Source organism: Balaenoptera borealis, assembly GCF_965194805.1.
Source record: "Balaenoptera borealis genome assembly, chromosome: 14".
Taxonomy (NCBI): domain Eukaryota; kingdom Metazoa; phylum Chordata; class Mammalia; order Artiodactyla; family Balaenopteridae; genus Balaenoptera; species Balaenoptera borealis.
The window spans coordinates 76,168,784-76,194,003 of NC_138875.1; the positions used below are offsets into that span (position 1 = coordinate 76,168,784).

A 25,220-nucleotide genomic window follows, 5' to 3' on the forward strand; every position below is an offset into this window, starting at 1 on the left:
AGGACTCTGCTGTGCTGGTTAAAAATGCAGATTGCTGGGCCCCATTCAGACTTAGTGTATTGGTATCTCTGATTGTGAGGCATGGGAATTCACATATTTAGCAAAATCCCTTGCCTCTACTCCAAGTCTTATGTGCATTAAAATTTGAAATGATAACCCAGTAGATAGTCCAAAGATGTTGACAGCAAACTTGGAGGCTATTGAAGTATAGATTGGAAATCTGGAAAAGCTTGGAATGCTTGAACTAATTTATAATGAAGATCCTTTTTAATGTAGTGTTTGCATGCCAAAGCAAGGGCAAACATTCAAGTGATTCTCTGTCGCTACCATAACTCTCTATTATAACTTCTTTAAATGACTGTGATTAAATAGTTGGTTCTTTTAGGGTTTGGCAGTGGAGAAATGACAAACTGCCTTTTTAAAAGATGGGGGATTTAAAAGAAAATAGGAAAGATTGAGGATATTTGCCTCCAAATGACTGTGGGCTCATTTAAGGAGTTTAATGGTCATTTTTTTTTTTTTTTTTTTTTTTGGCCACACCACGTGATTTGTGGGATTTTAGTTCCCTGACCAGGGACTGAACCTGGGCCATGCCAGTGAAAGCCCAGAATCCTAACCACTAGGCCACCAGGGAACTCCCCTAATGGTCACTCTTAATATCTTTGTCATTTTTTTCCTGCCTGCTTGGGATGCAAATTCTGGCTTATGTGGAATGGATCAATCTCTTGGAGGAACGTGCCTGTTTTTAATTGTGTTGAGTAGAGGTGACTATGTATGGTAGTTTTGTGAAAGAATGTTGTGAGCCCATGGCAGAACTCAATTGATTTTTCATTTAAAAAAATTTAGGTGGTTTCATGGACATCTGTCTGGGAAAGAAGCAGAGAAATTATTAACCGAGAAAGGGAAACACGGTAGCTTTCTTGTGCGGGAGAGCCAGAGCCACCCTGGAGATTTTGTTCTCTCTGTCCGAACCGGAGATGACAAAGGGGAGAGCAATGACGGCAAGTCTAAAGTGACCCACGTTATGATCCGCTGTCAGGTAAAGCCCGGATTGAACTGTGGGTCTGGCGAAATGTCATCTTTGGGTGGTTTTTCTGCTGGGAGAAGACCGACACCATTACTTCCAAAGTCATTTAGTTAAGGGCTTCTACACTTTTAGTACCTTGTTAATTATAACTGTTTCATCATTTCAGAACTTTATTAAATTACTTATTTCCTCTCTATCTCTGGCAGATTAAGTCATGCCTCAGTACATCACCTTCTGCCCTGCAGTATTTTTTTTTTTCCTTTGGCTGCATCACGCAGCTTATAGGATCTTAGTTCCCCGACCAGGGATTGAACCCAAACCCTCGGCAGTGAAAGCACAGAGTCCTAACCACTGGACCTCCAGGGAATTCCCAGCCCTGCAGTATCTCAATCTGTGCTTGGTTACAGCTGGAGTCTGCCTCTGTCTCAATTTCTAAAGCGATGGCCTCAGCTTCTCCCTTGGGTCAGCACAGTCTAGCCTGTGACTACATGTACTTTCATATTATAGAATTCTGGTTAAGGCTGGGAGAACTGAACTCACCATTTCTTGTTTTTAATGTGATGGCTGGACCAAGGAGGTTGGTTCTTGGTCAACTACATCAAAGTTTGTTTTGACATAGTTTCCTAAATAGCAACTGTCTATTCACTTATTGCTTCAGTTTTTCAATAAGATAAAAAAAAAAACCCCAAAAAACCCAGCTTTATTGAGATACAATTCACACACCATACAATTCACCCTTTTAAAGTGGACAATTTGGTGGTTTTTAGTATATTCACAAATTATGCAGCCAACAACATTAATTCCAGAACATTTTCATCACCCCAAAAAGAAACCCTGGGTTCATTACCAGTCCCTTCCCGTTTTTCCCCCTCACCCCAGCTCTTGGCAACCACTAACCTCTTTGTTTCAATGGATTTGCCTATTTTGTATATTTTATATAGATGGAATCATGTAATATGTGGCCTTTTGTGACTGACTTCTTTTACTTAGCATGTTTTTCAGGGTTTATCCATGTTATAGCATGTGTCAGTAAACTATTGGCAAACATTTTGTTGTATGGATATATACCACATTTTGTTTATCCATTAAAAGATTAATGGGCGTTTTGGCCCATTAATTATTATGAATAATGCTGCTATGAACATTATGTACATTTATGTATTTATCATTTTGTGATATTCTCTATTTGATGAGATATCATGTTCATATTTTCTTTTAATTTATAGTTTCCTTTAGTTCTTTGAATATATGTATACTAGCTGGTTTAAAGTCTTTGTCTGGGCTTTCTCAAGGACAGTTTCTGTTGAATGCTTCCCACCCCCCCCCCCCAAGTATGGATCATATTTTCTTGTTTCTTTGCATGTCTCATAAGTTTTTGTTGGAAACTAGGCATTTTCAATAATATAATATAAATCCTTTGCCCTCCTTTCTGAGGCAGTATTATTTGTTGTTGCTACTTTTTATTGTTCCTGTAGTTGTTGTTGCTGTTTGTGTGTTCAGTGACTTTCCTGTCTTTGTCTTTTGTGGCCACTGAAGTCTTTGCTTGGGTAGCTTAGTGATCAGTTAATGATTGAACAGAGATTTCCTTAAATGCCTTGAAACATTAAATCTCCCAGCCTTTGCCAGGGAGGCTGTGTGTGTGTGTGTGTGTGTGTGTGTGTGTGTGTGTTGGGGCACGACTGCTTTCAGTGCTCTGGCACCTTAAAACTCTGCCTTAGCCTTCACTTCCTGCTTGCACAGAACCTCAGGATCAGCTAGAGGTAAAGATTAGGGCCTTTTTGGATCTTTGCTGGACTTCACACAGCCATGTACATGCACATGCACATGTCCTTCTAGATTCTCAAGGATATGTTGGAGGTTTTCAGAGCCCGCTGTGGACGTTGCCTGGATTTTCCTTTTAAGTTTTTGATCAATCTCTTATTTGCCTTGACTGGTATTGCTGCCTTAGGCCGCTGTGGTATTAAACAATTGCTGCTAATTGTTTTTGGGAGATCCCCTGAAGGCAGGCTGAGTAAGCTGTAAGGCAATCAAATAAAGACAAGCTCTGAAAATAAGGCTTTCCCAGGGATCTGCTAAACAGATGAGATAGTGATAATTGTCTAGGGATAGGTCTGGAAAGAGCTCCAAATCCATCTATCTACCCCGGTTATGCTAAGCTGCTTTGTTTTCACAGCTACTGTGGTTATGAGACTATTGGTTTTCAAGGCTACCAAGAAGCTGGGGAGAGGTAGGTGGGAATAGGGCAAGTTAAAAGGCAACAATTTGTTGTTATTATCAAGGTTCAATCTTTTTCTTGAATAAATGCTCCTTGAACTTTATTGGTTAACTTTCAGAGTTCTGAAAAAGTTGATGACAATTTTTGCCAGGGTTCTTGTTACTTTTGTGAAAGAGCAGATTTTCAGAGGTCCTTACTCTGTCATTCTGAAAGTGCTTCTTCCCCGCTCGCTCGATTTATTTTTAAATAAAAGGTCATACCCAAATATCTTCATATATCATTTCTAGGGTTTTGTATTTTCTAAGTTTAACCATTTTCCTGTTGTTTTCCTGAAACAGCCTATTCTGGTCTCCTTGTCAGAAAAAATTTCCTGGTCTCTGTTTATAATTTCCCTTTTAAGTTTTCATTAGAAGATGAAAGTAAAGGCTTGTATATTGGGCTTCAATGCTGCCTCACCAGCCTTAGAGTTTGTTGTGTTTCAGAGAGAAGTAGTTATTTATCTTCTGTTCAGCAGCCTTGTGTATAGTCACTTAGCCTAGAGTATAAGTAAATAGTAAACATGGTTTTTCTTTTTTTTTTTCTAGCTATTTAGTTAACCTATGAGGGAGAAACTTCTTTGTGGCCTAGTTAGTGTTGGATACTTACTTAGAGCTTCTCACACCTCACAATGAACTCTTTTACATTGAATCTGCTTCTCCATTTTCATCATCTTTGTTGCTTCCCTTTCTTTGTGCTCTTACAGCTCTTCAATCTTTCCATTATTGGGGGAGAGTTAGTCTCTGTACTTGAGTTGGGAAAAACAGTAATTTAACATAAAGGTCATGAACATAATTTTTTTTTTTTTGTCTTGAAAGGAACTGAAATATGATGTTGGTGGAGGAGAACGGTTTGACTCTTTGACAGATCTCGTGGAGCATTACAAGAAGAATCCTATGGTAGAAACATTGGGCACAGTACTGCAACTCAAGCAGGTAAGCATTTTGGAAAGCTAAACTCCCCCTCCTTATAGAGTTTAAGTCCGAACATAGAATATTCCAAACAGACAGAAGTAGAATAGCATCGTGAACCTCCATGTACCCATCACCCAGCTTCAATTACGATCAACTCATCAAATCTTGTTTCATTTATTACTCCACTCACTACCTTCTTCTTGTAGTATTTGGAAACAAATTCTAGATATTACATCATTTTCATGATTATCTCCATATGTAATTCTAAAAGGCCTTATGGAGTTTTTAAAGCAAAGTTTTTATCAAATTTTCATTGTAGATGCCCCTTTGGTTACCTTTAGGTGATCATACCTTTACATTTTGGAGTTATTGCTGTTTCAAAGCTCACACTTATTACTTAGTGGCAAATGATACCATCTCTAACATTGTGGTCTATTTATAAAGAAAAATAGGTTTGAATTTATATCAGCAAAGTGTGTGGAGATTGAAGAAAGATATATTTCCTGAAAGAACAGAAAGGAAAGTGAAACTCTATTTGAAAACTTTTACTGTGAACTTCCTGTCCTTGCCTCTATGAACACCAACATAGAAGTCTTTTTTTTTTTTTTTTTTTGCATTAACACTTTTTTCTGTAATACTTTCTTCATTTCACACCAACTGCTGAATTTGATTAGCCCCTCAACACAACTCGTATCAATGCTGCTGAAATAGAAAGTCGGGTTCGAGAACTAAGCAAATTAGCTGAGACCACAGATAAAGTCAAACAAGGCTTTTGGGAAGAATTTGAGGTAAGTTATTAAAAAAATTTTTTTTACATGATTTATTAAATCCTGTTCTTAATGGAAGAGAAGTTGGTTTCATGTTTGGGATTGGATCTGAAAGACTCGGATCTGCGTCCTTTCTTAATTTGGCCATTGATTGACATGGAACAAGTTGCTGAGGGGGCTTTTTCACATAGAGTGGCGTTATGTTCTGGGAGAAGGGAGTTGGCAGTTAATATTAAATGGATGAGCCAATAGCTCCATTTGGGTCTTTTGGTTTGGACTGCTGGCAAAACCCCAGAAAAAGAAAAGAATCTAATTCTTCGGAAGATTTCCAGCATTGGCTGGGGTCTTTAGAAAGAATCTATAGCTTTACTGCAGTGAATAAGTGAAAGACAGTTATCTCATGGTGGCTTTAAACTGGGAGTTGAAATTTATAACTTTGAGAGGTTAAGTGAACTGATTTCTTTCCTGAAACCAGCTTGGGTAGGAGAATGTCTCCAGTGGGAGTGGGCTGTGTTCCTGTTGCACTGAAGTTTGTCACCTGCCAACTCATTGTAATTTTATTCTCTCCGTTATCATCTCTGTGACAGAAAACTTCGTCAAAAACAATTTTTTGTGTGTGTGTGCCATATTTACCTTCATAGTTATTCTTAGCATGTCGCACAGTGCCTGGTACACAGCAGAGACTCCATAAATGTTTGTTGAATGAGTATTTACATTTAGCTAATATTTATGTTATTTTATTAATACTATGTTTATGGGAATGATTATTCCATACTTTTTGTAGGACTTTAGAATTCATAAATATTTGTGGAATGAATGAACAAATGAATGGCCACATGAAGTCCTTTTAACCACAGTATGTCAGATCAACTTGGTGAGATATTATTTCCATTTTACAGACGAGGAGCCTCAGACTCAGGGAGGTTAAATAAATTGTCCAACTTCTGTACCACGAATATTGATTGAATTGCAGCACTGAGGATGTGTACAGAATAGAACAGTCATGGTCATTGCTGAACATTGCTAACCAGGGACTTGACCTCACATTTATTCTTTTATACCAGCATTGGGTTAGTCACCAAGGACACCATGGTGAACAAGATGGACAGGGTTTCGTCTTTAAGGAGCTTTGAGTTGAGAGAGGGATAAGTACAGAAATTTTAGAAATCTTACATCAAAATTTGAATGAAAAGCCTATTTTTAAAAACTTTTTATTATGCAAAATTTCAAATATATACAGAAGCAGAGCAAATTGTATAATTATAGCAATATATACCTATCACTCAGCATTAACAATTGTTGATATCTGGCCAGTCTTTTTATTTATTAATAAATTAATTAAATTAATTAATTTATTTTTGGCTGCGTTGGGTCTTCGTTGCTGTGCGTGGGCTTTCTCTAGTTGTGGCGAGCAGGGGCTACTCTTTGTTGCGGTGCGCGGGCTTCTCGTTGCGGTGGCTTCTCTTGTTGAGGAGGAGGGCTCTAGAGCACAGGTTCAGAAGTTGTGGTACATGGGCTTAGTTGCTCCGCAGCATATGGGATCTTCCTGGACCAGGGATCGCACCTGTGTCCCCTGCATTGGCAGGCAGATTCTTAACCACTGCGCCACCAGGGAAGCCCCTGGCCAGTCTTTTTAAACTACACCCCACTTAACTCCCCCAGCCCTGGCTTATCTTGAAGCAAATCCCAGATTTTATTTCATCTGTAACTATTTCATTAAAAAAAATTATAACCAGAATATCATTATCACTCTTAAAACTATTAACAATAATTTCTTAGTATTAACACATATCAGTCACTGTTCACATTTTCTTGATACACACACACACACACACACACACACACTTGCAGATTGTTTGAATTGGGAAGTGTTTTTTCCCCACTTGATTATGAAAAAAATTTGAATATAAAATAGATTTGTATAAAGAACCCCCATGTACCATTATCAGTTTCACCAGTTACCCCATATATCACATGAAATATCATAAATATTTCAGTATTCATGGAATTCTTAAAAAATTAACCAAAACACTACTACCACATCTAAAAAAAGATAATAAAAGTTCATCAAATAGCTAGTCATTGTTCCAATTAAGCTAGTTGTCTTTTTTTTTTTAATTTGTTTGTTGTTGGATCACTTTTCAAATAAGTTCCCCATGGATCTCTGTTTTTAGACTCTGTTTTTTTTGTATCGTTTTGTTTTGTTTTGCCGTGAGGCTTGTGGGATCTTAGTTCCCCAGTCAGGGATCGAACCTGGGCCCTTGGCAGTGAAAGTGCAGAGTCCTAACCACAAGACCGCCAGGGAATTCCCACTGTTTTTAAAATCTTAAGCCTCTTTATATTCTTACTCCCCTTTCAGCCTCTCTATTCCATCCTTTCCCCCTCCCTTCCTTTCTCTTCCACTCCCTTTTCTTCTCTCTCTGTATTAGTCCATTCAGCTGATATAACAAAATACCATAGACTGGGTGGCTTATACACAACTGAAATATATTTCTCAGGATTCTCAGAATTCTGGAGTTCTGGAGGCTGGATCTGAGATCATGGTGCCAGTATGGTCTGGTGAGGGTCCTCTTCCAGATTGGCAACTTCTCATTGTATTCCCTCCCGGCAGAAGAGGTGAGGGAGCTCTGTGGGCCTTCTGTATGAGGGCACTAATCCCATTCATGAGGGCTCCACGCTCATGACCTAATCACTTCCCAAAGGCCTCACCTTCTAATAACCATCACCATGGGCATTAGGATTTCAACATAGGAATTTTGGGGGGACACAAACATTCAGACCATAGAACCCTGTTTTTTGTTACTGTTTTTGTTATTGGAGAAAGCTGGTCCTTTGTCCAGAGAGTGACTTACGATCTGGATTTTTCTGAGTGTGTCTCTGTGGTGGATTTTAACACCTTTCTCCCCTGTATTTCTTGTAAGTTGATCTATCTAGACACTTTGTTAGATCCAGTTTTTCTTTGGCAAGACTGCATATGAGATGGTGTGTCAGGAGGTGCTTATGTCCTGTTGCTTCTCTCTTTTTTTAAATTTTATTTATTTTTATTTTTGGCTGTGTTGGGTCTTCGTTTCTGTGCGAGGGCTTTCTCTAGTTGCGGCAAGCGGGGGCCACTCTTCATCGCGGTGCGCGGGCCTCTCACTATCATGGCCTCTCTTGTTGCGGAGCACAGGCTCCAGACGCGCAGGCTCAGCAGTTGTGGCTCACGGGCCTAGTTGCTCTGCGGCATGTGGGATCTTCCCAGACCAGGGCTCGAACCCGTGTCCCCTGCATTGGCAGGCAGATTCTCAACCACTGCGCCACCAGGAAAGCCCCTGTTGCTTCTCTTTTTATTTTCTAAGCAGCAACTGGTAATTACTGCCTAGATCCATTCACTTATAAGGTGTGTAAGATCGTGGTATTCTTAACTTTATCATTCGTCATTATTAGCTGGAATATTTCTATAAAGATAAGCTTTTTGTCACCAAGGCAGGATATATGCCTGATTCTTTCCTGTTTACTAAGTAGTTTTCAAAATAGCATTCTCCAAAAAAAATTTTTTTTATCTATATGTACTCATGGATTTTTTAAACATATTTAGTGTGCTTCTATCTATGGCATTTATTATCATTTCTGTTGCTCAAATTATTTTAGCTTTGACCAGTGGGAGCTTCTGCAAGCTGGCTTCTACTCCTTCCTATACAACTCTAGTAGTTTTTGCTAGACTCCTTACTTTCTGGTGTAATAAGTTGTTACAGTGTAATACATTTCCCATGTCAGAACTGGAATCAGTCATTTCTCCAAGGAGTGAGTTAGCTTTTCTCTCATTTTCCTCCCTTTCTTCCTTCCTTCTCTTTCTTCCTTTCCTGGGAAGTGGTATTTAGAGACTACAGTCTGGGAGCCAGAAGTGTTTATTGTTGTCAGGTTGGTTATTTCCTTCTCAATGGGTGAAGCTAGAAAAAATTGTTTTCTTGAAATAAATTATGAGTCCAAATGGTACTTCCAATTCAAATTTAGGACTCAGACCAATAAGACTTCCGCTACCCCCAATAATATCATTACTGAAAACAGTTTAATTTATTTTCCAGCTTTTATTTTTTAATCCTTAGGGTAGATCCTTCAGAGATGTATACTCAAATTACTGTGCTTCCAACTCATTTGTAATAGTCTTATCTATGTGGTTATGTACGAACTGGATATACAACTAGGTTATTTGTTTCATTTTATGTTTGGATTTCAGAAATTTCTTTCTATAAAATTTTATTTACAATTATATAAAATATTGCCTTTGATTCTAAAGTCAAATATAAAAAGTACATTCAAAGAAGTTTATCTTCTATCCCTGTCTTTTCCTCCTTATATTTATAGCCATTTAAAAAAAAGTTGTAGTTCATCATTACCTTTCAAAAAGTATAAGCAAATATATATCTGTAATTTCATAACCCATCCTTTCATGGATAAATAGTAGCATAATTTTACATACTTTTTTCCAACTTCTTTTTTTTATTACATTGGAGATCACTCCACAGTATTATCTACAGATAGTCTTCATTCATTTTTACTGCACAGTACTCCACTGTGTGGATGTACCATAGTTTATTCAACCTATTGATGAGCATTTGGATAGTTTCCAAATATATTACAAAGAAGATACAATGGATAGCCTTGTGCATGTATATTTTTCTCTTTTCGCTGATTATTGTTAATATTAACATTTTTTTGATATTCTGTGTTAAAAAAAGTGATGATTGTTACTCATCTTTAATTTTTTTTTTTTTTTTGGCCGGGCCATGTGGCTCGCGGGATCTCAGTTCCCGATCAGGGATTGAACCCAGGCCACAGCAGTGAAAGCACAGAAACCTAACCAACTACACCACCAGGGAACCCCCTACTCATCTTTAATTTTTATTATATATCCTACATGATTTTGGTTAGCATATTTAAAGTCTGAAAAGTATTTTTAATTAAAATTAAAAGATATCAAACCTTTTTGCTAAATATAAGAAGTGAGCTATTTTGTTTTTTAAAATTATTATTTATTTATTTATTTTTGGCTGCGTTGGGTGTTTGTTGTTGCGCGCGGGCTTTCTCTAGTTGCGACGAGCGGGGGCTACTCTTCATTGCGGTGCACGGGCTTCTCATTGCAGTGGCTTCTCTTGTTGCAGAGCACAAGCTCTAGGCGCACGGGCTTCAGTAGTTGTGGCTCGCGGGCTCTAGAGCACAGGCTCAGTAGTTGTGACGCACAGGCTTAGTTGCTCGGCAGCATGTGGGATCTTCCTGGACCAGGGCTCGAACCTGTGTCCCCTGCACTGGCAGGCAGATTCTTAACCACTGCGCCACCAGGGAAGTCCCAGTGAGCTATTTTGTAATCTAGTCCCATTTTTATGTTACACTTCAAAATAGCTGAGGCCATCATTTGCACAGACCACTTTTCCTATAAAGTGACTATGAACTTTAAGAAAATTACAGCAGCAAATTGGGTATCTGGTGCAGTGGTGGATTCTTTAAGTTCACTTAGGCAATGCTTAGAGGAACAAAGTCAAACCTTCCTACAGCTTGTGGCAGTAGGGAGTTTTTTATGATCCCTTTGGCGGGGTCAGGATAGAACTTAGAAGGAAATCCTAGCCTGACTTTTCTGGCCATGGAAAAAGGTTGATTCTAAACGCTGACCTGATGGTTTCAGTCTGTGACATCTGAAATTCAGTTCATCTTTTATACATTATTAGCAACAAAATGGGGGAAAACTGAGTTGGCTTTCAGGGGAAATGGAAAAAAACAAGATCACATCTGTACTCTACTAAGTCCTCTGTAGAGGTCAGGCTGGGGTGATAAATTGTCAGGCACTAAATCAGGGCATTAACGTTTCATTTAAACTGAAGCTAGATCCAAGTAGCTGATGGCCTGCTTTCTAGATCTCTTATGTACCTGCTTCTTAAATCCAGTCAGTTTTCAAAAAATTGCCCTTTAAGGTTGGGGCCAGGGGAATAAGGCTGAGAACAGAATGAACCATTATAGAAGAACTTAGGTATGTGGAAGCAGAGACTCATTAAAATCTGAATCCTCTGAAGCTGAAGTTTGATCCAACAGCAAGGCATTATTATTTTAGTGGTTGTACCTTAGTTGTTTCCCAGAAGGTGATAAATTTGGGATCAGTTCCTTCTTACTGTGTGTTCTGATGGTCTTTAAAGTGAACTAAAGCTCTAAATTGCAATGCCACTGATAATTTAACTCTGATAGCTATGTTTTGTTTGTCTGTATGCCCGGCTTCTGGTTTTCTGTGAAACTCTTTGTGTTCTTTTGGGTAATTCTTCCCTAGAAGACACTTATAAATTACTTCCGATTTTGCTGCATCTTAAAATACAAAGTCTCTTGTGAAGCTCTTTGGTTCTTTTCTCCTTTGCTCCTGAAATAAATTCAGGTTGGTGGTTTTCTTCTAGGATATGTGGTATGGTCAAAACATTGCAAACCCAAGTTTTTAATTTTTCCTGTAGAGTCCCCATTTTTTTTCCTTTCTTTCCCCAATTTTTTTTACTGTGGTAAAATGAGATTGTCCTTTTCTGTAAACATCTTTTGTCTCCTGCATATCTCTGCCATGACTGTAAAGAAGTGGAAAGTATTTCTAGGTTTGTTGAAATGAAGTTCTGTTAAAATGAGATGGACACTAAATAAATGATCAGGCAGGTTTTTTTGTTTTTTTTTTAAATTATGGAATAAGATATCTTTTTTTTTTTTTTAATTTTTATTTATTTATTTATGGCTGTGTTGGGTCTTCGTTTCTGTGCGAGGGCTTTCTCTAGTTGCGGCGAGCGGGGGCCACTCTTCATCGCGGTGCGCGGGCCTCTCACTATCGTGGTCTCTCTTGTTGCGGAGCACAGGCTCCAGACGCGCAGGCTCAGTAATTATGGCTCACGGGCCCAGCCGCTCCGCGGCCTGTGGGATCTTCCCAGAGCAGGGTTCGAACCCGTGTCCCCCACATTGGCAGGCAGACTCTCAACCGCTCCGCCACCAGGGAAGCCCCCGATCAGGCAGGTTTTTTTTTTTTTTTTTTTTTTTTATGGCTGTGTTGGGTCTTCGTTTCTGTGTGAGGGCTTTCTCTAGTTGTGGCAAGCGGGGGCCACTCTTCATCGCAGTGCGCGGGCCTCTCACTATCGTGGCTTCTTTTGTTGCGGAGCACAGGCTCCAGACGCGCAGGCTCAGTAATTGTGGCTCACGGGCCCAGTTGCTCCGCGGCATGTGGGATCTTCCCAGACCAGGGCTCGAACCCGTGTCCCCTGCATTAGCAGGCAGATTCTCAACCACTGCACCACCAGGGAAGCCCCCCAGGCAGGTTTTGATCCTGCAATTTTGTCCCTGCGATGTGCAAGTTACCTGAAACCTGAATTCAGCCCTTGTGTGTCACTGTGAGAGGTGTATCGCATGGCTACATTTATAGGGTCTTCGCCCTCTCTGTGCCTGTTCTTCCCTTTTGAGTCTCTAGACCTGAGTTGCCAGGGGGCCCTGTGAGCTGAGCCTGGACATCATCTGACTGCAGGACCCAAGTTGAGGATGGAAATCTTGCTGTTGATAGTTCTTCGGCTGCCAGTCTTTGCCTTCACCCTCCTCTTCCATCTCACTGCCCCCTCTGTATCCAGAACCCCAGCTCTCCACACACCTGCTTCGTTCTTCTTTCCCTGCAGAAGGTTTCTTTGCTTCTTGACTTACGAACTTTACTTCTTACCCCTTTCAGATATTGAAACTAGCAACTTTCAGTCATTGTATCAAAGTCTCAGCGATTTTCACTGGCTCAGACGCCATCCATCTCTGGTCCAAGGACACCATCACATAGAACAAAGACATCTTCGTAGACCACTGTGTTTGGGGAAAAATAGTTCTCAGATGAAGGTTACAGGGAGTTGGGCAGACACCCCCAAAATATCTCCCCCAAACAGTAGCTATTGGTGGTGGCAGTGATTAATTTGTTCATTCATTTAACAAATATTTATTAAGCACAGACTCTATGCTGGAGTCTCTGTTCTAGGTTCTGGGGATGTAGCAGAGAACAAGTCATAGTCTTTATCCTTGTGGAGTCAATTGGGAGAGACAGTAAACAAAGAAGCAGGTAAGTATTCATTATGTGAGATGGTGATAAATGTTGTGAAGTAAATAAAGTAGGGGAAGATAAAAAGGGTGTGCTGATGGGGACATCACCATTTTACATAGATCTCTCTGACAGAGTGGCATTTGAGTGGAGACCTGACGGAAATAATGGAGCAAGGCATGCAGATAACCTCAGGAAGAACATTCCAGGCAAAGGGAACAGCAAGTGCAAAGGCCCTGAAGTGGGAATGTGCTTAATGCACATGGTGCACCATCAGCAGACAGGCCAGTACCATCAGAGAAGAGTGAGCAAGAGGGAAGTGTAGGTGGAGCCATAATGGAGGGGTCAGATCCTACGGGGCCCCGTGGTCAGGGTAAAGCCGTTGGCTTTTACTTGGAGTAAGATGGAAAATCTAAGGAGAGTTTTGAGCACAGGAGTGAGGTGATCACTCAGGTTGCCACACGGAGGACAGTCTGCAAGGGGAAGGATAAAAGCAGGGAGATGGGCAGGGAGGCAAATTGCAATAATTTGAACAGAGAAATGATGTTGGCTTTGACCAGGGCAGCAGCAGCGGAGGTGCTTGAGAACTTGAGACTTTTTTGAAGGTAGAATTGTCAGTATTTGAAGGTAGAGTTGACAGATTGTATGGTTAAGACAGAGGTGAGGCAGGATAAGGTGAAAGTTTTTGGCTTGAGCAATTAATTAGTAGGATGGAGTTACCATTTGCTTAGATGAGGAAGAATGGAAGGAATGGGTTTGGGGGAGACTCGGAGGGATGAGTTTTGGGGGAAACTGGGAGGGATGGGTTTTGGGGCAGGTGATCAACTTCCATTTTAGACATGTTAAAGTTTGAACTGCCTATTACATACCTAATGGGAATACGATTCTTCAGCTAATTCAATTGTGTTACAGGTTGGATTGTACTAGAATGTTCTTCCTTCCTCACTTCACCTCGCTAACATCTCTTCACTCTTCAGTTTCCAGCATCAGGGTCATTTGTCATTTTCTCAGGGAAACCTTGATCCCTGTCCCTATGCCTGGGTTGATTCTTCCTGTTATATGTGCACATAGCAGCAGATCCTTTCCTTTGTAGAGTTTACCATCCTTGGAATTCATGAATAATTTGTGTAGTTATTGGTTTAATGTTTGTTTCTTGTCACTGTGAATCCATAGAAGCAGATGGCGTTATGAGGTCTGTTGGAATAAGAAGAGGTCTTGTTCAAATGAAACTGTTGGTGAAAAAATAAAGAGACAAACTTTGATCCTGCTGTTTTATGTCTGCTGTGTGCATATTATCTAAAAAAATAGTCCGGGTCAGTCTGTGGGCCTCGCAAGGACAGATAGTCCTGTTTTGTTCACTGTAGCCCCAGAATCCAGCAGAGAGCCTGGCACACAGTAGGCACAAAATAAGTATTTGTGTTGTGTTGAATCTGAGCTGTTTTCCGTAGCAAGAGAGACTTGTATTGGCTTCAGACCCTTTGCTTATATTCAATAGGGAACAGCTTTCTGATGCTTAAAAAGTGTGGAGGAATGTTCCAGGCTTTGCTTTGAGATGTTCCTCTTTATTCTCATGCAGTTTTCACTTGGAGCCCCTGTTTGAGGCTTGGTGAATGCACATTTTAGTCTCTGAGACCCCTCTACACACTTGCTTAAAAGGATGTCATTCAGGGTCTCAGTAATGAATTTCAAGCAGATTTTAGTTTTGAACCCTCTGTTTCTGATTTAGAAAGAAACACAATACACACAGACAAACCTTCCACGACACCTTTTTAACTGGGGTTCTATTTTCTCACCTCTTTAAAGCTTGTCTTCCTTAGTAATTGGGTTTTTTTTTTAAAGCCCAGCCTCCTTCTGTTATACAAGCCTCTCTTCCCTGTCGTGGTCTGAAGCTGTGCTCCGTTTGCACGGGCATCGCAGGCATTTCTCTGACAGCCACACAGATGTCCTGGATTCCACCAGCAGCTCTGCCAGCCGACAGAGGAGCTAGTGCCTTTCTTCAAACCCACAAATTCTACTTGGAGATGGTTAGGTTGTATGGAGACAAGGCTTTAACTGCACCCCAAAGCTGTGACTCAAAAAATAATTCTTGCTGGTGCTCTCTAGCGGAAATCTTCTGCTTGGTGACTAAGCAAAGCCACATTGAACAACCACCCCAACCAGGGCTCCAGCCTCATGATTGAAAATGCTCCGGGAGGGCAGCCTTGAGCTGTCACCAGGCTTTTCCATCCAGGCCTGCGCTCCCAGCTGCTTAATAGAAGGACTGCCACCTTCCGGTGGGCAGAGCATCACAGTGGCTAAGGGGTTTTATTCCACAAGCTCCATTCTGGAGAAATTCCTTTGTTTCCTTTGAACTATTTCTCTTTCAGCCCACTCCCCCCCCAACTCCCCCCTTGCTTTTGTTCTGTGCCCCTCCAGTGTCAGGTTTTTCTCTTTAGAGTTGTTTTCATTTGCTGGAGATGCTTGACATCTTTACAGAGAATTGAAGAACCGAAGGTGCTTCCAGGTGCTTTCACATCTCTGCTGTACCTTCCCCTTTGCCTTTGAACAACGTTGCTGCTTTCCGCACTGCGGGCCTGTGCTGCAGCCTCCATTTCTTCTTAGCCTCTTTCTTCTTTAACCTTGGAATGTGACAGCCCCCAGTATACTGAAGTAACACTTTGAGAAGACACCAGTGGCTTTCTTATTAAGATTAAAAAATAGTCTTTTCTCTGGCCCCTTTCTTCCGTGAGCTGCTCTTGAGACAGCTGTCCAGCTCCTCATTGCCACCATTTTCTTGTTTCTCTGACCTGCAGCAGCATGTGCCTGGTTTATTCCTTCCTCCCCTCCCTTGTGCTCTTCTTGCTGTTCGTTGCTTTTTCTTCTCCCAACCAGTTAACTCTGGTGGTTCTCCAAGACGTGGTCTGGGCCCTCTGCTTGTCTTGCTTTAAACTTGCTCTTCTTCCCTGAGGAGCACATCCATTTTCACCCTAGTCTGATTACCACTAAGTTTGTGTTGCTTCCAGGCTCTGGTTCTACCTTTTGAATTGTGCCTTCCATGCTTCTTCTTGGCTGTCATATCTCTTCAAACTCAAGCATTTGAGTTTGAACAACCAGACCTGTTATTTTGTTATTTTCCCCTTCAGACCACGTATTCCCTTTTACTTCTCATCTCTGGTGGTTGTCCTGTGTTTTCTCTGACCCTGTAGGCTGGAATTCTCAGAGCATCCCTTAATGCATCTTTCTGTTCTTTCTCCCATACCTTGCCATTCACCAGGTCCGGTTGATTTTTCTTTCCTAGTTGTCTTTGTGGTCTTAGAGGAAGGAAAGAAACTAGCATTTATTGTCTGCTTGATGGTGCATTTTGGGCTAGGGAAATCATCTCATTGCATCCCCAGATCTTATGCGGTAGGTAGATCTTGTGTCCCCGGGTGCTCTGAGAGATCAAGGCACCTGCCCAGGACTGCCCAGGTGGGCAGCAGCAGAGACAGGAGTCTCGCCTGCTGCCAGGGGTGCAGGCTCTCATCGCCTCACAGGACACCAGCTGCTCTTTTACTCTCAGCCTCTGCCCTTCCATTCACCCTTCGTGCTAATCTACTCTCCGCATTTCTCCTGTCACTCTTCTGCTCAAGAACCTTCAGTGGCTCCCGATTTCCCACCAGAGGCATAGCATTTTCATTTTGAAGATGAAGACACTGAAGCCCAGAAGAAGGGAGAAAGTTGTCCCCAAGGATGTGGCTAGCAAGTAGTTGGCTGCGCTTGGAACTTCCAGAACTTCTGACTCTACGTCTACCATGCTGTGCTTCTCAGCCGTTGAAGATCTCTTGCCCAGTTCTCAAGGCCCCCCATCTCCCCACCTCACCTCATTTCCCACCACTGACAGAACACAGCTTCCAGACTCTTTGACCAGTTTCCTTCACCCTAACTCTGAGGCCACTAACTCTGGCCTCTTAGCCACCTTTGCTTATGTCCCTAACTTGCTGGGATGTTTTCCTTTCTTCCTTGCACCCATCTTAGCCCCTCACTTGCCTCAAGCCTCACCTCCTCCCAGAAACCTGCTTCACTTAGTTTTCATGGATGTCACTCCCTAAATTCCACACCACATAATTAATTACACACTTAATCATAGATTATTAATGATAGATATGTCTTGTACTGTTTGCTGCTGTTGCCTATATCAGAACCTGTTCTCCTCTGGGGACCATGTCTTCTAGATTTGTTTTTCTACTTCACCTTGTTGGAGGAAGGAGGTGACTTAACTTCAAACAAGCACCTGGAAAGGAACCAAATCTTGGATTGGTTTTGTCCCTCACGGTGCTTTGTAAGTGCTTGTCCATCAGTTGGGACCTTCTCTGGTGATGAGACTCTCCAGCTGCCCTTTCACTCCTGGATGATGCCACGGACTCACTGGGGACGAGCCTCCCCAACTCCACCGCGGGGAAGTGGTGACAGGCCGTGCAGCGTGGCATCTGGAAGTGGGGGCTTTCACCCGCCGGTGGTGCCTGGTGACACCACAGAGTTTGCAGTAAAGAGGACGGAGCGAGAATTCCAGTGTTCCTCTGTGCGGAGGGCAGATGCCAAAGGGAGACAGGAGTTCATTCAGACCGGGAAGAAGGCCCGGTCTGGCACCTGCCTACGTGGTTACTGCTGTCTTATTATTTGTGGCCCCCACACCAGAGAGGCCATCTGCCTGACAGCCATCCTCAGCCCCTTTCTCTCCTTCAGGTGACCAGCCATGAGTCAGGTAGGGGGAGAGTTAATAGGAGCTTTTACATTTTTATTTTTTGTAATTTATAAAAACCTTTTATTATTGAAGTTTTCACACACGCCGAAGTCAAGAAAATAGGACAATGAACCTTCTTTTTCCCAACACTCAGCTGTAACACTTATCAGTATTTTGTTAATCTTGTCTCCTCCCCTTGTAGCTTTGTTTTTTTGTTTTGTTGTTGTTTGTGGCCACCCCGCGCAGCATGTGGGATCTTAGCTCCCCGGCCAGGGATCAAACCCGTGCTGCCTGCAGTGGAAGCGTGGAGTCTTAACCACTGGACCGCCAGGGAAGTCCCTGTAGCTTTGTTTTTAAAAATACTGTACAGTTTGGTCTGGCCTTAATGGTTAGTGGCGTTATTTTTTTTTCCTTTAGCAATTTGTCCCCGTTGCTCAGAGCAGTGCAGGCAAATGGTTCTCAGGCCACTGTCCTGGCACATGGGCCTGCCTGGCTCTACCCATTCATTTGTTGTTTGTCTGTCTTTCTTTGATCCTGTTTCTCCACTTGCATTCGTGACATTCTGGTCAAGAGCCGGTTCCAGTGGTCTTTAATCAGAGGACTTTGGAAGCCTGTGAGGGTCTCTTTCGGTCATCATGGTGACTGGGGATGCCACTACTGGCATTTAGGCTGGAGGCTGGCAGAGGTCCAGGTGTGGGGAGCACAGATGTTCAACAGCCATAGATGTGAGGGACCGTCCTGCATTGTGAACACCTGTTCCATCCACGCTTGGTCATGCTGCTGGGCACGCCTAATGTACAATGTGGATTGGGGATTGCCTTTCTCTTCATGCCTTTTATAAAGGCTTAAAAGTTTGATGTAATCCATTTGTTGATCACCGTTGATTCATGTAATCAGGTCCTTTTTGAGGGTTCATCCTTGGTTGCAAACCCTTTGGTTGTTTTACTTGGGAAAATGGGGTATCTTGCAGCCTGTGCCCCAGCTTTCTAGTTGCCTGTCCCACGCCTTATCGCTGGCATCCTGCCAGGCCCAGTGGAGAATGGGGATGGAGACAGTGACATTCAGCTGCAGGTCATTCACAGCTTTTGGTGCCCTGGGGGCAGCTGAGAGGGAGGCTGTGGAAGATCAACCTTGAAGGGATTGTAACCTCCTGGGGGCAGGGCTTGTTGGCTATTCTCCTTTCTCTTCCGGCCATCAGCCTGCTGCTGGGGAGGAAGCGCCCCTTAGCAGGCGGTAGCTGATTATCTCGGGTGCAGTCGGGGAGCCTCTGCAGGCAGAACATGGAAAGTGACAACTTCTGAGTTCTTTTTATTTTCAGTCTCACTCGAGATGGATGGCAGCCTTCCACTGTGGGAAATGAAATGTGTTCAGGCGACTTGGGCCCCAGGCGCAGATGAGAATGGGCTAATGGGCACTGAGGAAGGAGTGGGGCTGGAGGGGGAGAGGCACACTGTTAGTCATTACTAATACGTGACAGCTGCCAGCCGCCGGCAGTTAGCACCCTACTGCGCCCGGGACACGGTGCCTCTGGGCCTGTCCTTTCTGGAACACTCCAGGGCCCAAACTGTTTCAACTTGTGTGCTGTTCAAACCTCAAATCCGCATGGAAGAAGCAATTGGTAACTTAATGCAGGATGAGGGAAGCCAGAGGCTGAGCTGAGTAGATGGTCCAGCCAACATGCTATGGGTATTGGTGAGGATTTCCCTGGCCTGGAACTCTGGATTATTCTAGAAAAGTGTTCTTGGTGTGTGAGATGATCTTCGGTGGCACCCCATTACAGTAAGATCGAATTAGCGAATGAGGAAGGTTTTTCTCTTTTTAACCCTTACCCATTCCTTTTGACGTGGCTTAGGAGAAGGTCTGAGTACAGTTTTAGTATGCCTCTAACACCTACCTCTAACACCTGCCAGTGTCCCTTTTTCTTTACAGAGTCTCAGGCATGCTACAGTATCCAGGTAGAATTTGACAACATTTTGTTTTTATTATATTCCTTTTTCTGGTTACCTTGCATAAATGGTGAGTGATACTGGTTTTCATGTGTGCTAGTAACATGCAGTTTCTTTTTGAAATACATTTTCTGAAGGGGAAAAAAAGAGACTGTTAATTTAAGAAAACAACTGATATAACAGGTGATGTGCTGAGATGGCACAGCATCTTGAAGATGCTTTTCAAATGACTGAAGATCGGGAAATGCGGTTTTAATATTTTGCCTACGTGGTTTTCCTTTACGTTGAAGGCCAGGCCGACAGTGTCAGCATAGGATGCTGAGTGTGGGCCCTGTAGTGCCGAGGCCATCGCCACGATGGTCTATGGTTTGTATGTCTCCCTCCACCCCCTTCTGTATTTATTTGTTCATTCAGCGGATACATTTTGAGTGCCTACTTTGTGCTCGATGCTGTGCTGTTTGCAGGCAAACAAGGGTGGTCCATGCTCTCTAATAGAAGAGGCAGATTGTAAAGACGTAGCTGGGATTCAGTGTGATGAGTGTACTCACGGAGGGAGGTGCTGCAGCCCTTGCACTGGTATCTTGAGCCACAGGGAGGTCGTGCTGAGCGGGTCAGGAGAGCTTCCCAGAGGAGGAGGTATTTGCAGTGGGTCCTAATGAGTAAGTAAAATGTAACCATTCATAGGTACTCAAGGCAGAGAAAGGGAATTCTAGGCAGAGGGGATGGCATGAATAAGAACATGAAGGCCTGAAGAAATATGGTGAGTTCAAGACCCTTGTGTATATTTGGTGTGGCTAGAGTGTAGACAGTGCACCTTAACTCTTAACACCAACCCTATGGGGTAGGTAATTAGGATTAGCCCCACTTTACACTTGAGAACACTGAGGCACGGACAGGATAGTAACTTGGTGAAGCAGCAGCTGAGGTTAGAGGCAGGCCTCCATTAGCTCACAGAAGGTTTCCTGAGTTGTTCTGAAAAGCGTGCATTTGATCTTGAAGGCAGAAGGAGAAATTGAAGGTGATTAAACAGTGTGGGACTGGGTGAAATTTGCCTTTTCTAGAGAATGCTCTGGCAGTGTGCCCTCCACAAGTGAAGCATCATTTAAAGTTTGTTTCATAAGTGAACACTTGAATGCTTTGCTGTCAAGTTTGTTTTGAATCAAGCACCTAGTTATTTCCTAGCATGTGTCCCGCCCTCCCCCCACCCCGTTGTAGCTTTTGTTGATGTTGTTTCTCTTCACTTGGTTGATGTTTAAGTGATTGATTCAGTTCATAGTGTTTGAACCTCACCTTAATGTCTAATAATCAAGATCAAACTTCTTCCTAACACAGCAATATTGCACCGTAAGGCTGGCTCACAGTTCAGAGGAAATGCCAGCTCCAAGGAGGCAAATGGCTGTAATTACTTAAAGTGAACTCATTTAAGAATTTTGAGTGACTGTTTGATTGTCAGAGTTCTGCATACATTGTATTTTATTTCTGTCCAGGTTTCCACTGGCTAAACACTTTGGTTATGAGCTGTGTGTCAAGGCCAAATATTGCATTTTGAAACTGAGAGTCAAAACTAACAATTTAAACTCCTGACTTTCGTACCTGTCTGTGAAATTCAGATAAATGAAATGGAAGTATAACAGGGCTGCTGTGTTATGAAATACTGACTCTGCCTCTCCTTGTAGAGAAATCTCTAAGGGAAAATCATTTTAGCATATATAAATATATTAAAAATATATATAACACTTTTTCCCCCCCTTTTTAGTCTTCCTTTCACTTTCTTGATTTGCCCCATTTGTGATTTCCCATTCAAATTAGGCTTGTTTGAAACCAAGGGTCCCCTGAAGAGGCACTTCTGGTAATTTTGAAAATGAAACCTACTCCTTGAAAATGCTTCAGCCTGGCTTGTCCACCTTCCTGTCTGCTTCTGCAGCTGGTGCTTCTCACCACGTCCCCACGTCCTCTCTTCCCCTGGGGCCAGCTCCGCTGTGGCCGCCTGGCTTAGGCTCTTGCCCTGATCGCGTTCCCCACCTCCTTTCCCTGCAGAGGTGTCCTTCCTGACCCCTCGCTTTGGGAGCCCGAGAGTTCTCCTCCTCCACCGCTGGCTGCGGAGAGGATAGGGGCCCCCTCCCCTCAGAGCATAGGGGAGCGGGTGTCTGTGCAGACGCAGGCTGGCTGCCCAGGGCGCTGACACGGGTTTGAGGCATAGGAGGACTCTAAAGCCTTGCTAACAAAGCTTGCATGCCCATGATCCAGTGGTACCAGAACTACTTCTACTGTCCCCAAGGATCCAAATTCGAGAACTGACTTTCAGCTTGCTCTGAATTAATCAGTGGTAAAAGGCAGATCATAACATCCTCAAGAACATGGATCACATGTATTATTTGGATGCTGTATACCAATGCTCACTGGCTTTCGTTCTTAATAATTGTTATTTTAAAAGGTTTCTCTTCTTATAAATATTTATTTATTATAGCAAATTTAGGCAAAAAACAGTTAAAAAAAAAAAGAAAGAAAAGAAAAAGAAAAAGCATAATCCCACTGCTCTGAAAAAAATAATCCCCGTTACTTTTTTGGTGTATATCCTTCTGCCATTTCTTATATACACAGGTGCATGCAGACATATGGGCTTATGTAAGACACTGTTTTGGAAGTTTGACCTGCTTTTCAGTTAATACTTACTCCGATCATCATTCCAAGGCATTAAATATTCTCCTAGGATATCTTTTAAATGTCTGTAGAACATCTTTTGTATGAATGACCGAAAGTGTTTATTTAGGCAGCCCTTTCTGGTTGGACATTTATGTTGTGTCCAGTGTTTCTGCCACTCTTGATATCGCATTAAGGTGAGCTTTCTTGTAGCTATTGCCCACGACTCTTGAACATTTCCTAGGATAAATTCCCTAAAGTGGAAGTGCTGGGTCAAGCTTTTTTTTTTGAAGCTTTTGGTGCATAATAATATTTACTTTTGTTTCTCTCTAGACACTACAACAACAGGAGTGCAAACTTCTCTACAGCCGAAAAGAGGGTCAGAGGCAAGAGAATAAAAACAAAAATAGATATAAAAACATCCTGCCCTGTAAGTATCAATATATTTCTCCATAATAGTCACTCTTGGAGGTTTTGATTCCCAGTGTCTCAGTAACTTTTCTGGGGGCCATGTGCTTTCTCAGCGGATCCAAGGCCTTAGCTTCTTTTAATTGTAAGTAGTTTCCAAAATAATCAGCTGTTTTGGGGATGGATGGCCTCGTTCACTGAGTTCCTGTGATGTTGATTACGGAGTAAAATTGCCACTGGGAGGCTTAGTGTGTGGTTGTTTCCTTCTGTTAATTAATTTTGTCTGCGTAGGAGAGATCATCTCAAGGCTTGCCATCTCCCAGGGTCTCACCATCAGCCTCAAGGGTCCCAGGCTTGTGTCCTTGCTTTGCAGTGCCCAGCCCTTGGGTCTTGGGGACGGCATGCCTCCTCTCTGGGGCTCTGTTCCCTCATCTGGGGAACAGACGAGCTCCTCCTGGGGGTTCTTCCAACTGTTCCCTTCATCTTTTCCGACATCCCTCATCCCTTGAGCTCGAGTTACTGGAGATTCAGGTGCATGCCTATGCTTTGCTCAGAAGCAGACCTTGTGATATTCATAAAGCAGTACCTCCTTTAACACCCAGATGCTACCAGGTAGAGCCTGAGTTGAACTGTAGTGAAAAAGAGGCCCAGAAGGATGTAGGCCTTGGGTGAGGATCCCAGAAATGGCAGCACACGGTTGTCATAGCTCACCTCCCCTGAGTGCTGTCTCTGTGCCAGACTCTGAGTCCATGTCTCACTTAATCCATATCCCATGCACACAAAGCAGGAGTTCTTATTATCCCCATTTTAGGGACCATTTTAGCAAGGTCACAAGTGGGAGTGAGTGGGAGAACTGGTACTGGAGCCCCCAAAGTCACTGCTCTTAGCCCTGGGCTCTCATGCAGGGTCTCCAGAGTGGGCTGGGTAAGACAGTCTGCTATGGGACAGGGAAGGAACATTTAGAACGTCTCTTGATTTACATCCTTTATCTAAAAAAAAAAAAAAAAAAAAGAAAGAAAGAAAATTTTAAATCTGATGTGCAGCCTGATGGCAGAGCGTGCATAATGTTTTTACCCAATTTAAAAATAAGGCTTGGGCTTCCCTGGTGGCGCAGTGGTTGAGAGTCTGCCTGCCAATGCAGGGGACACGGGTTCGAGCCCTGGTCTGGGAGGATCCCACATGCCGCGGAGCAACTGGGCCCGTGAGCCACAATTACTGAGCCTGCGCGTCTGGAGAGGCCGCGATAGTGAGAGGCCCCGCGCACCGCGATGAAGAGTGGCCCCCGCTTGCCACAGCTAGAGAAGGCCCTTGCACAGAGACGGGGACCCAACACAGCCATAAATAAATAAAATAGTGTTTAAATAAATAAAAAAAAAATAAAAATAAAAAGCCAGCTTGTATATCACCTGCTCTTTAAAAAAAAAAAAAAATAAGGCTTGTGTGTATCTATAATTGTATATATATTTCAGTGTTCAAAAACTTTATTATTGAAGTTTATTGGGGAGCATGATCAGATTGGAGAGCACTGCTCTAATGTCTCCTCAGGTCAGAGCTATTTTGTCAGATACTGTAAACCCATCCCATGTGTGTGTGTGTGTGTGGCATAGTCTTTCTGTATACATAGGTGCGCACACACAGTGTATATGTATATCACATCCATATAGATATTTGTAATGTGTGCAGGTGAGGATGGGAGAAAGTGGAGGCGTTTCTAATACTGAGGAGAGACAATGAGGAATTTGTAGAGAATCATTTTGAGCCACAGCATGGTCCTAATGACATTGGGGAAGCATTGCCCTCTTTATGTCTTAAGTTTTCATTTCTGCTCAGGAGGTCTAAATGGTACTCATTAGTAAGATGTGGGGATGTAGGAAAAGATGAAGGGAACAGTGGTATGAAGTATCTATTGATAAATAGAATATTATTGCCCTTTCCTCCCTTAAAGATCCCAATCAGATGTTTCTTCTGATTAACATCATATTCTTTAAAGATGGGGAGTCTGAAGCAAAAGAACATTATTCTAGTAAGACATACAACTTTATTACTATTTCTCAGTATAAAATGTGTTGCTTAGGTAGAACACTCAGATTTTTTTAAAACCAGTAACGTACTTTTGTATAAAATTTGGTCAGTAGATACTATCATCAGAATCCTGTTGTCTAGATACTGTATTTAATTCTATTTAATTTAATTCATTAAAAAGAAAACCCTTTTTATTACAGAAAGTTTAAAATATATTCAAAAGTAGACAGAATAGTATAAAGAACCCACACGTACCTATCACCCAGCTCCAACAATTGTCAACTCCTGCCCAATCTTGATTCATCTATATTCTGATACACTTCTCTTCTCTCCCCGAATTATTTTGAAGCAAATCTCAGACATCATGTCATTTACCTGTAGTTTACTCTTCCTCTAAAAAAAACCCAAAAAAACAAAAATACCTTTTGTTTCGAAATAATTTTAGACTCACAAGAAGTTACAGAAATATGTAGAGGGTTCCCATGTACCCTTT

General features: G+C 42.4%; 1 protein-coding gene and 1 long non-coding RNA gene across 8 annotated transcripts in view; both read left to right on the top strand.

Moving 5' to 3' along the window:
- PTPN11 (protein tyrosine phosphatase non-receptor type 11) overlaps positions 1-25,220 on the top strand; it is a 75,758-nt gene that overhangs the window by 23,089 nt on the left and 27,449 nt on the right. For 4 of the 7 annotated variants that reach the window (XM_082353684.1, XM_082353689.1, XM_082353683.1 and 1 more), the window contains exons 4-8: positions 847-1,039; positions 4,097-4,213; positions 4,867-4,980; positions 22,631-22,727; positions 24,651-24,728. In XM_082353684.1, the coding sequence (XP_082209810.1) occupies positions 847-1,039; positions 4,097-4,213; positions 4,867-4,980; positions 22,631-22,727; positions 24,651-24,728 (599 nt within the window). The remainder of the gene's footprint in view (positions 1-846; positions 1,040-4,096; positions 4,214-4,866; positions 4,981-22,630; positions 22,728-24,650; positions 24,729-25,220) is intronic. The other 3 variants (XM_082353688.1, XM_082353686.1, XM_082353687.1) reach the window with 1 other exon arrangement.
- LOC309610637 lies at positions 4,994-22,624 on the top strand. Its single transcript, XR_014234096.1, has 3 exons — positions 4,994-7,961; positions 8,268-11,964; positions 12,263-22,624. It is a non-coding gene; the product is annotated as an uncharacterized lncRNA (long non-coding RNA).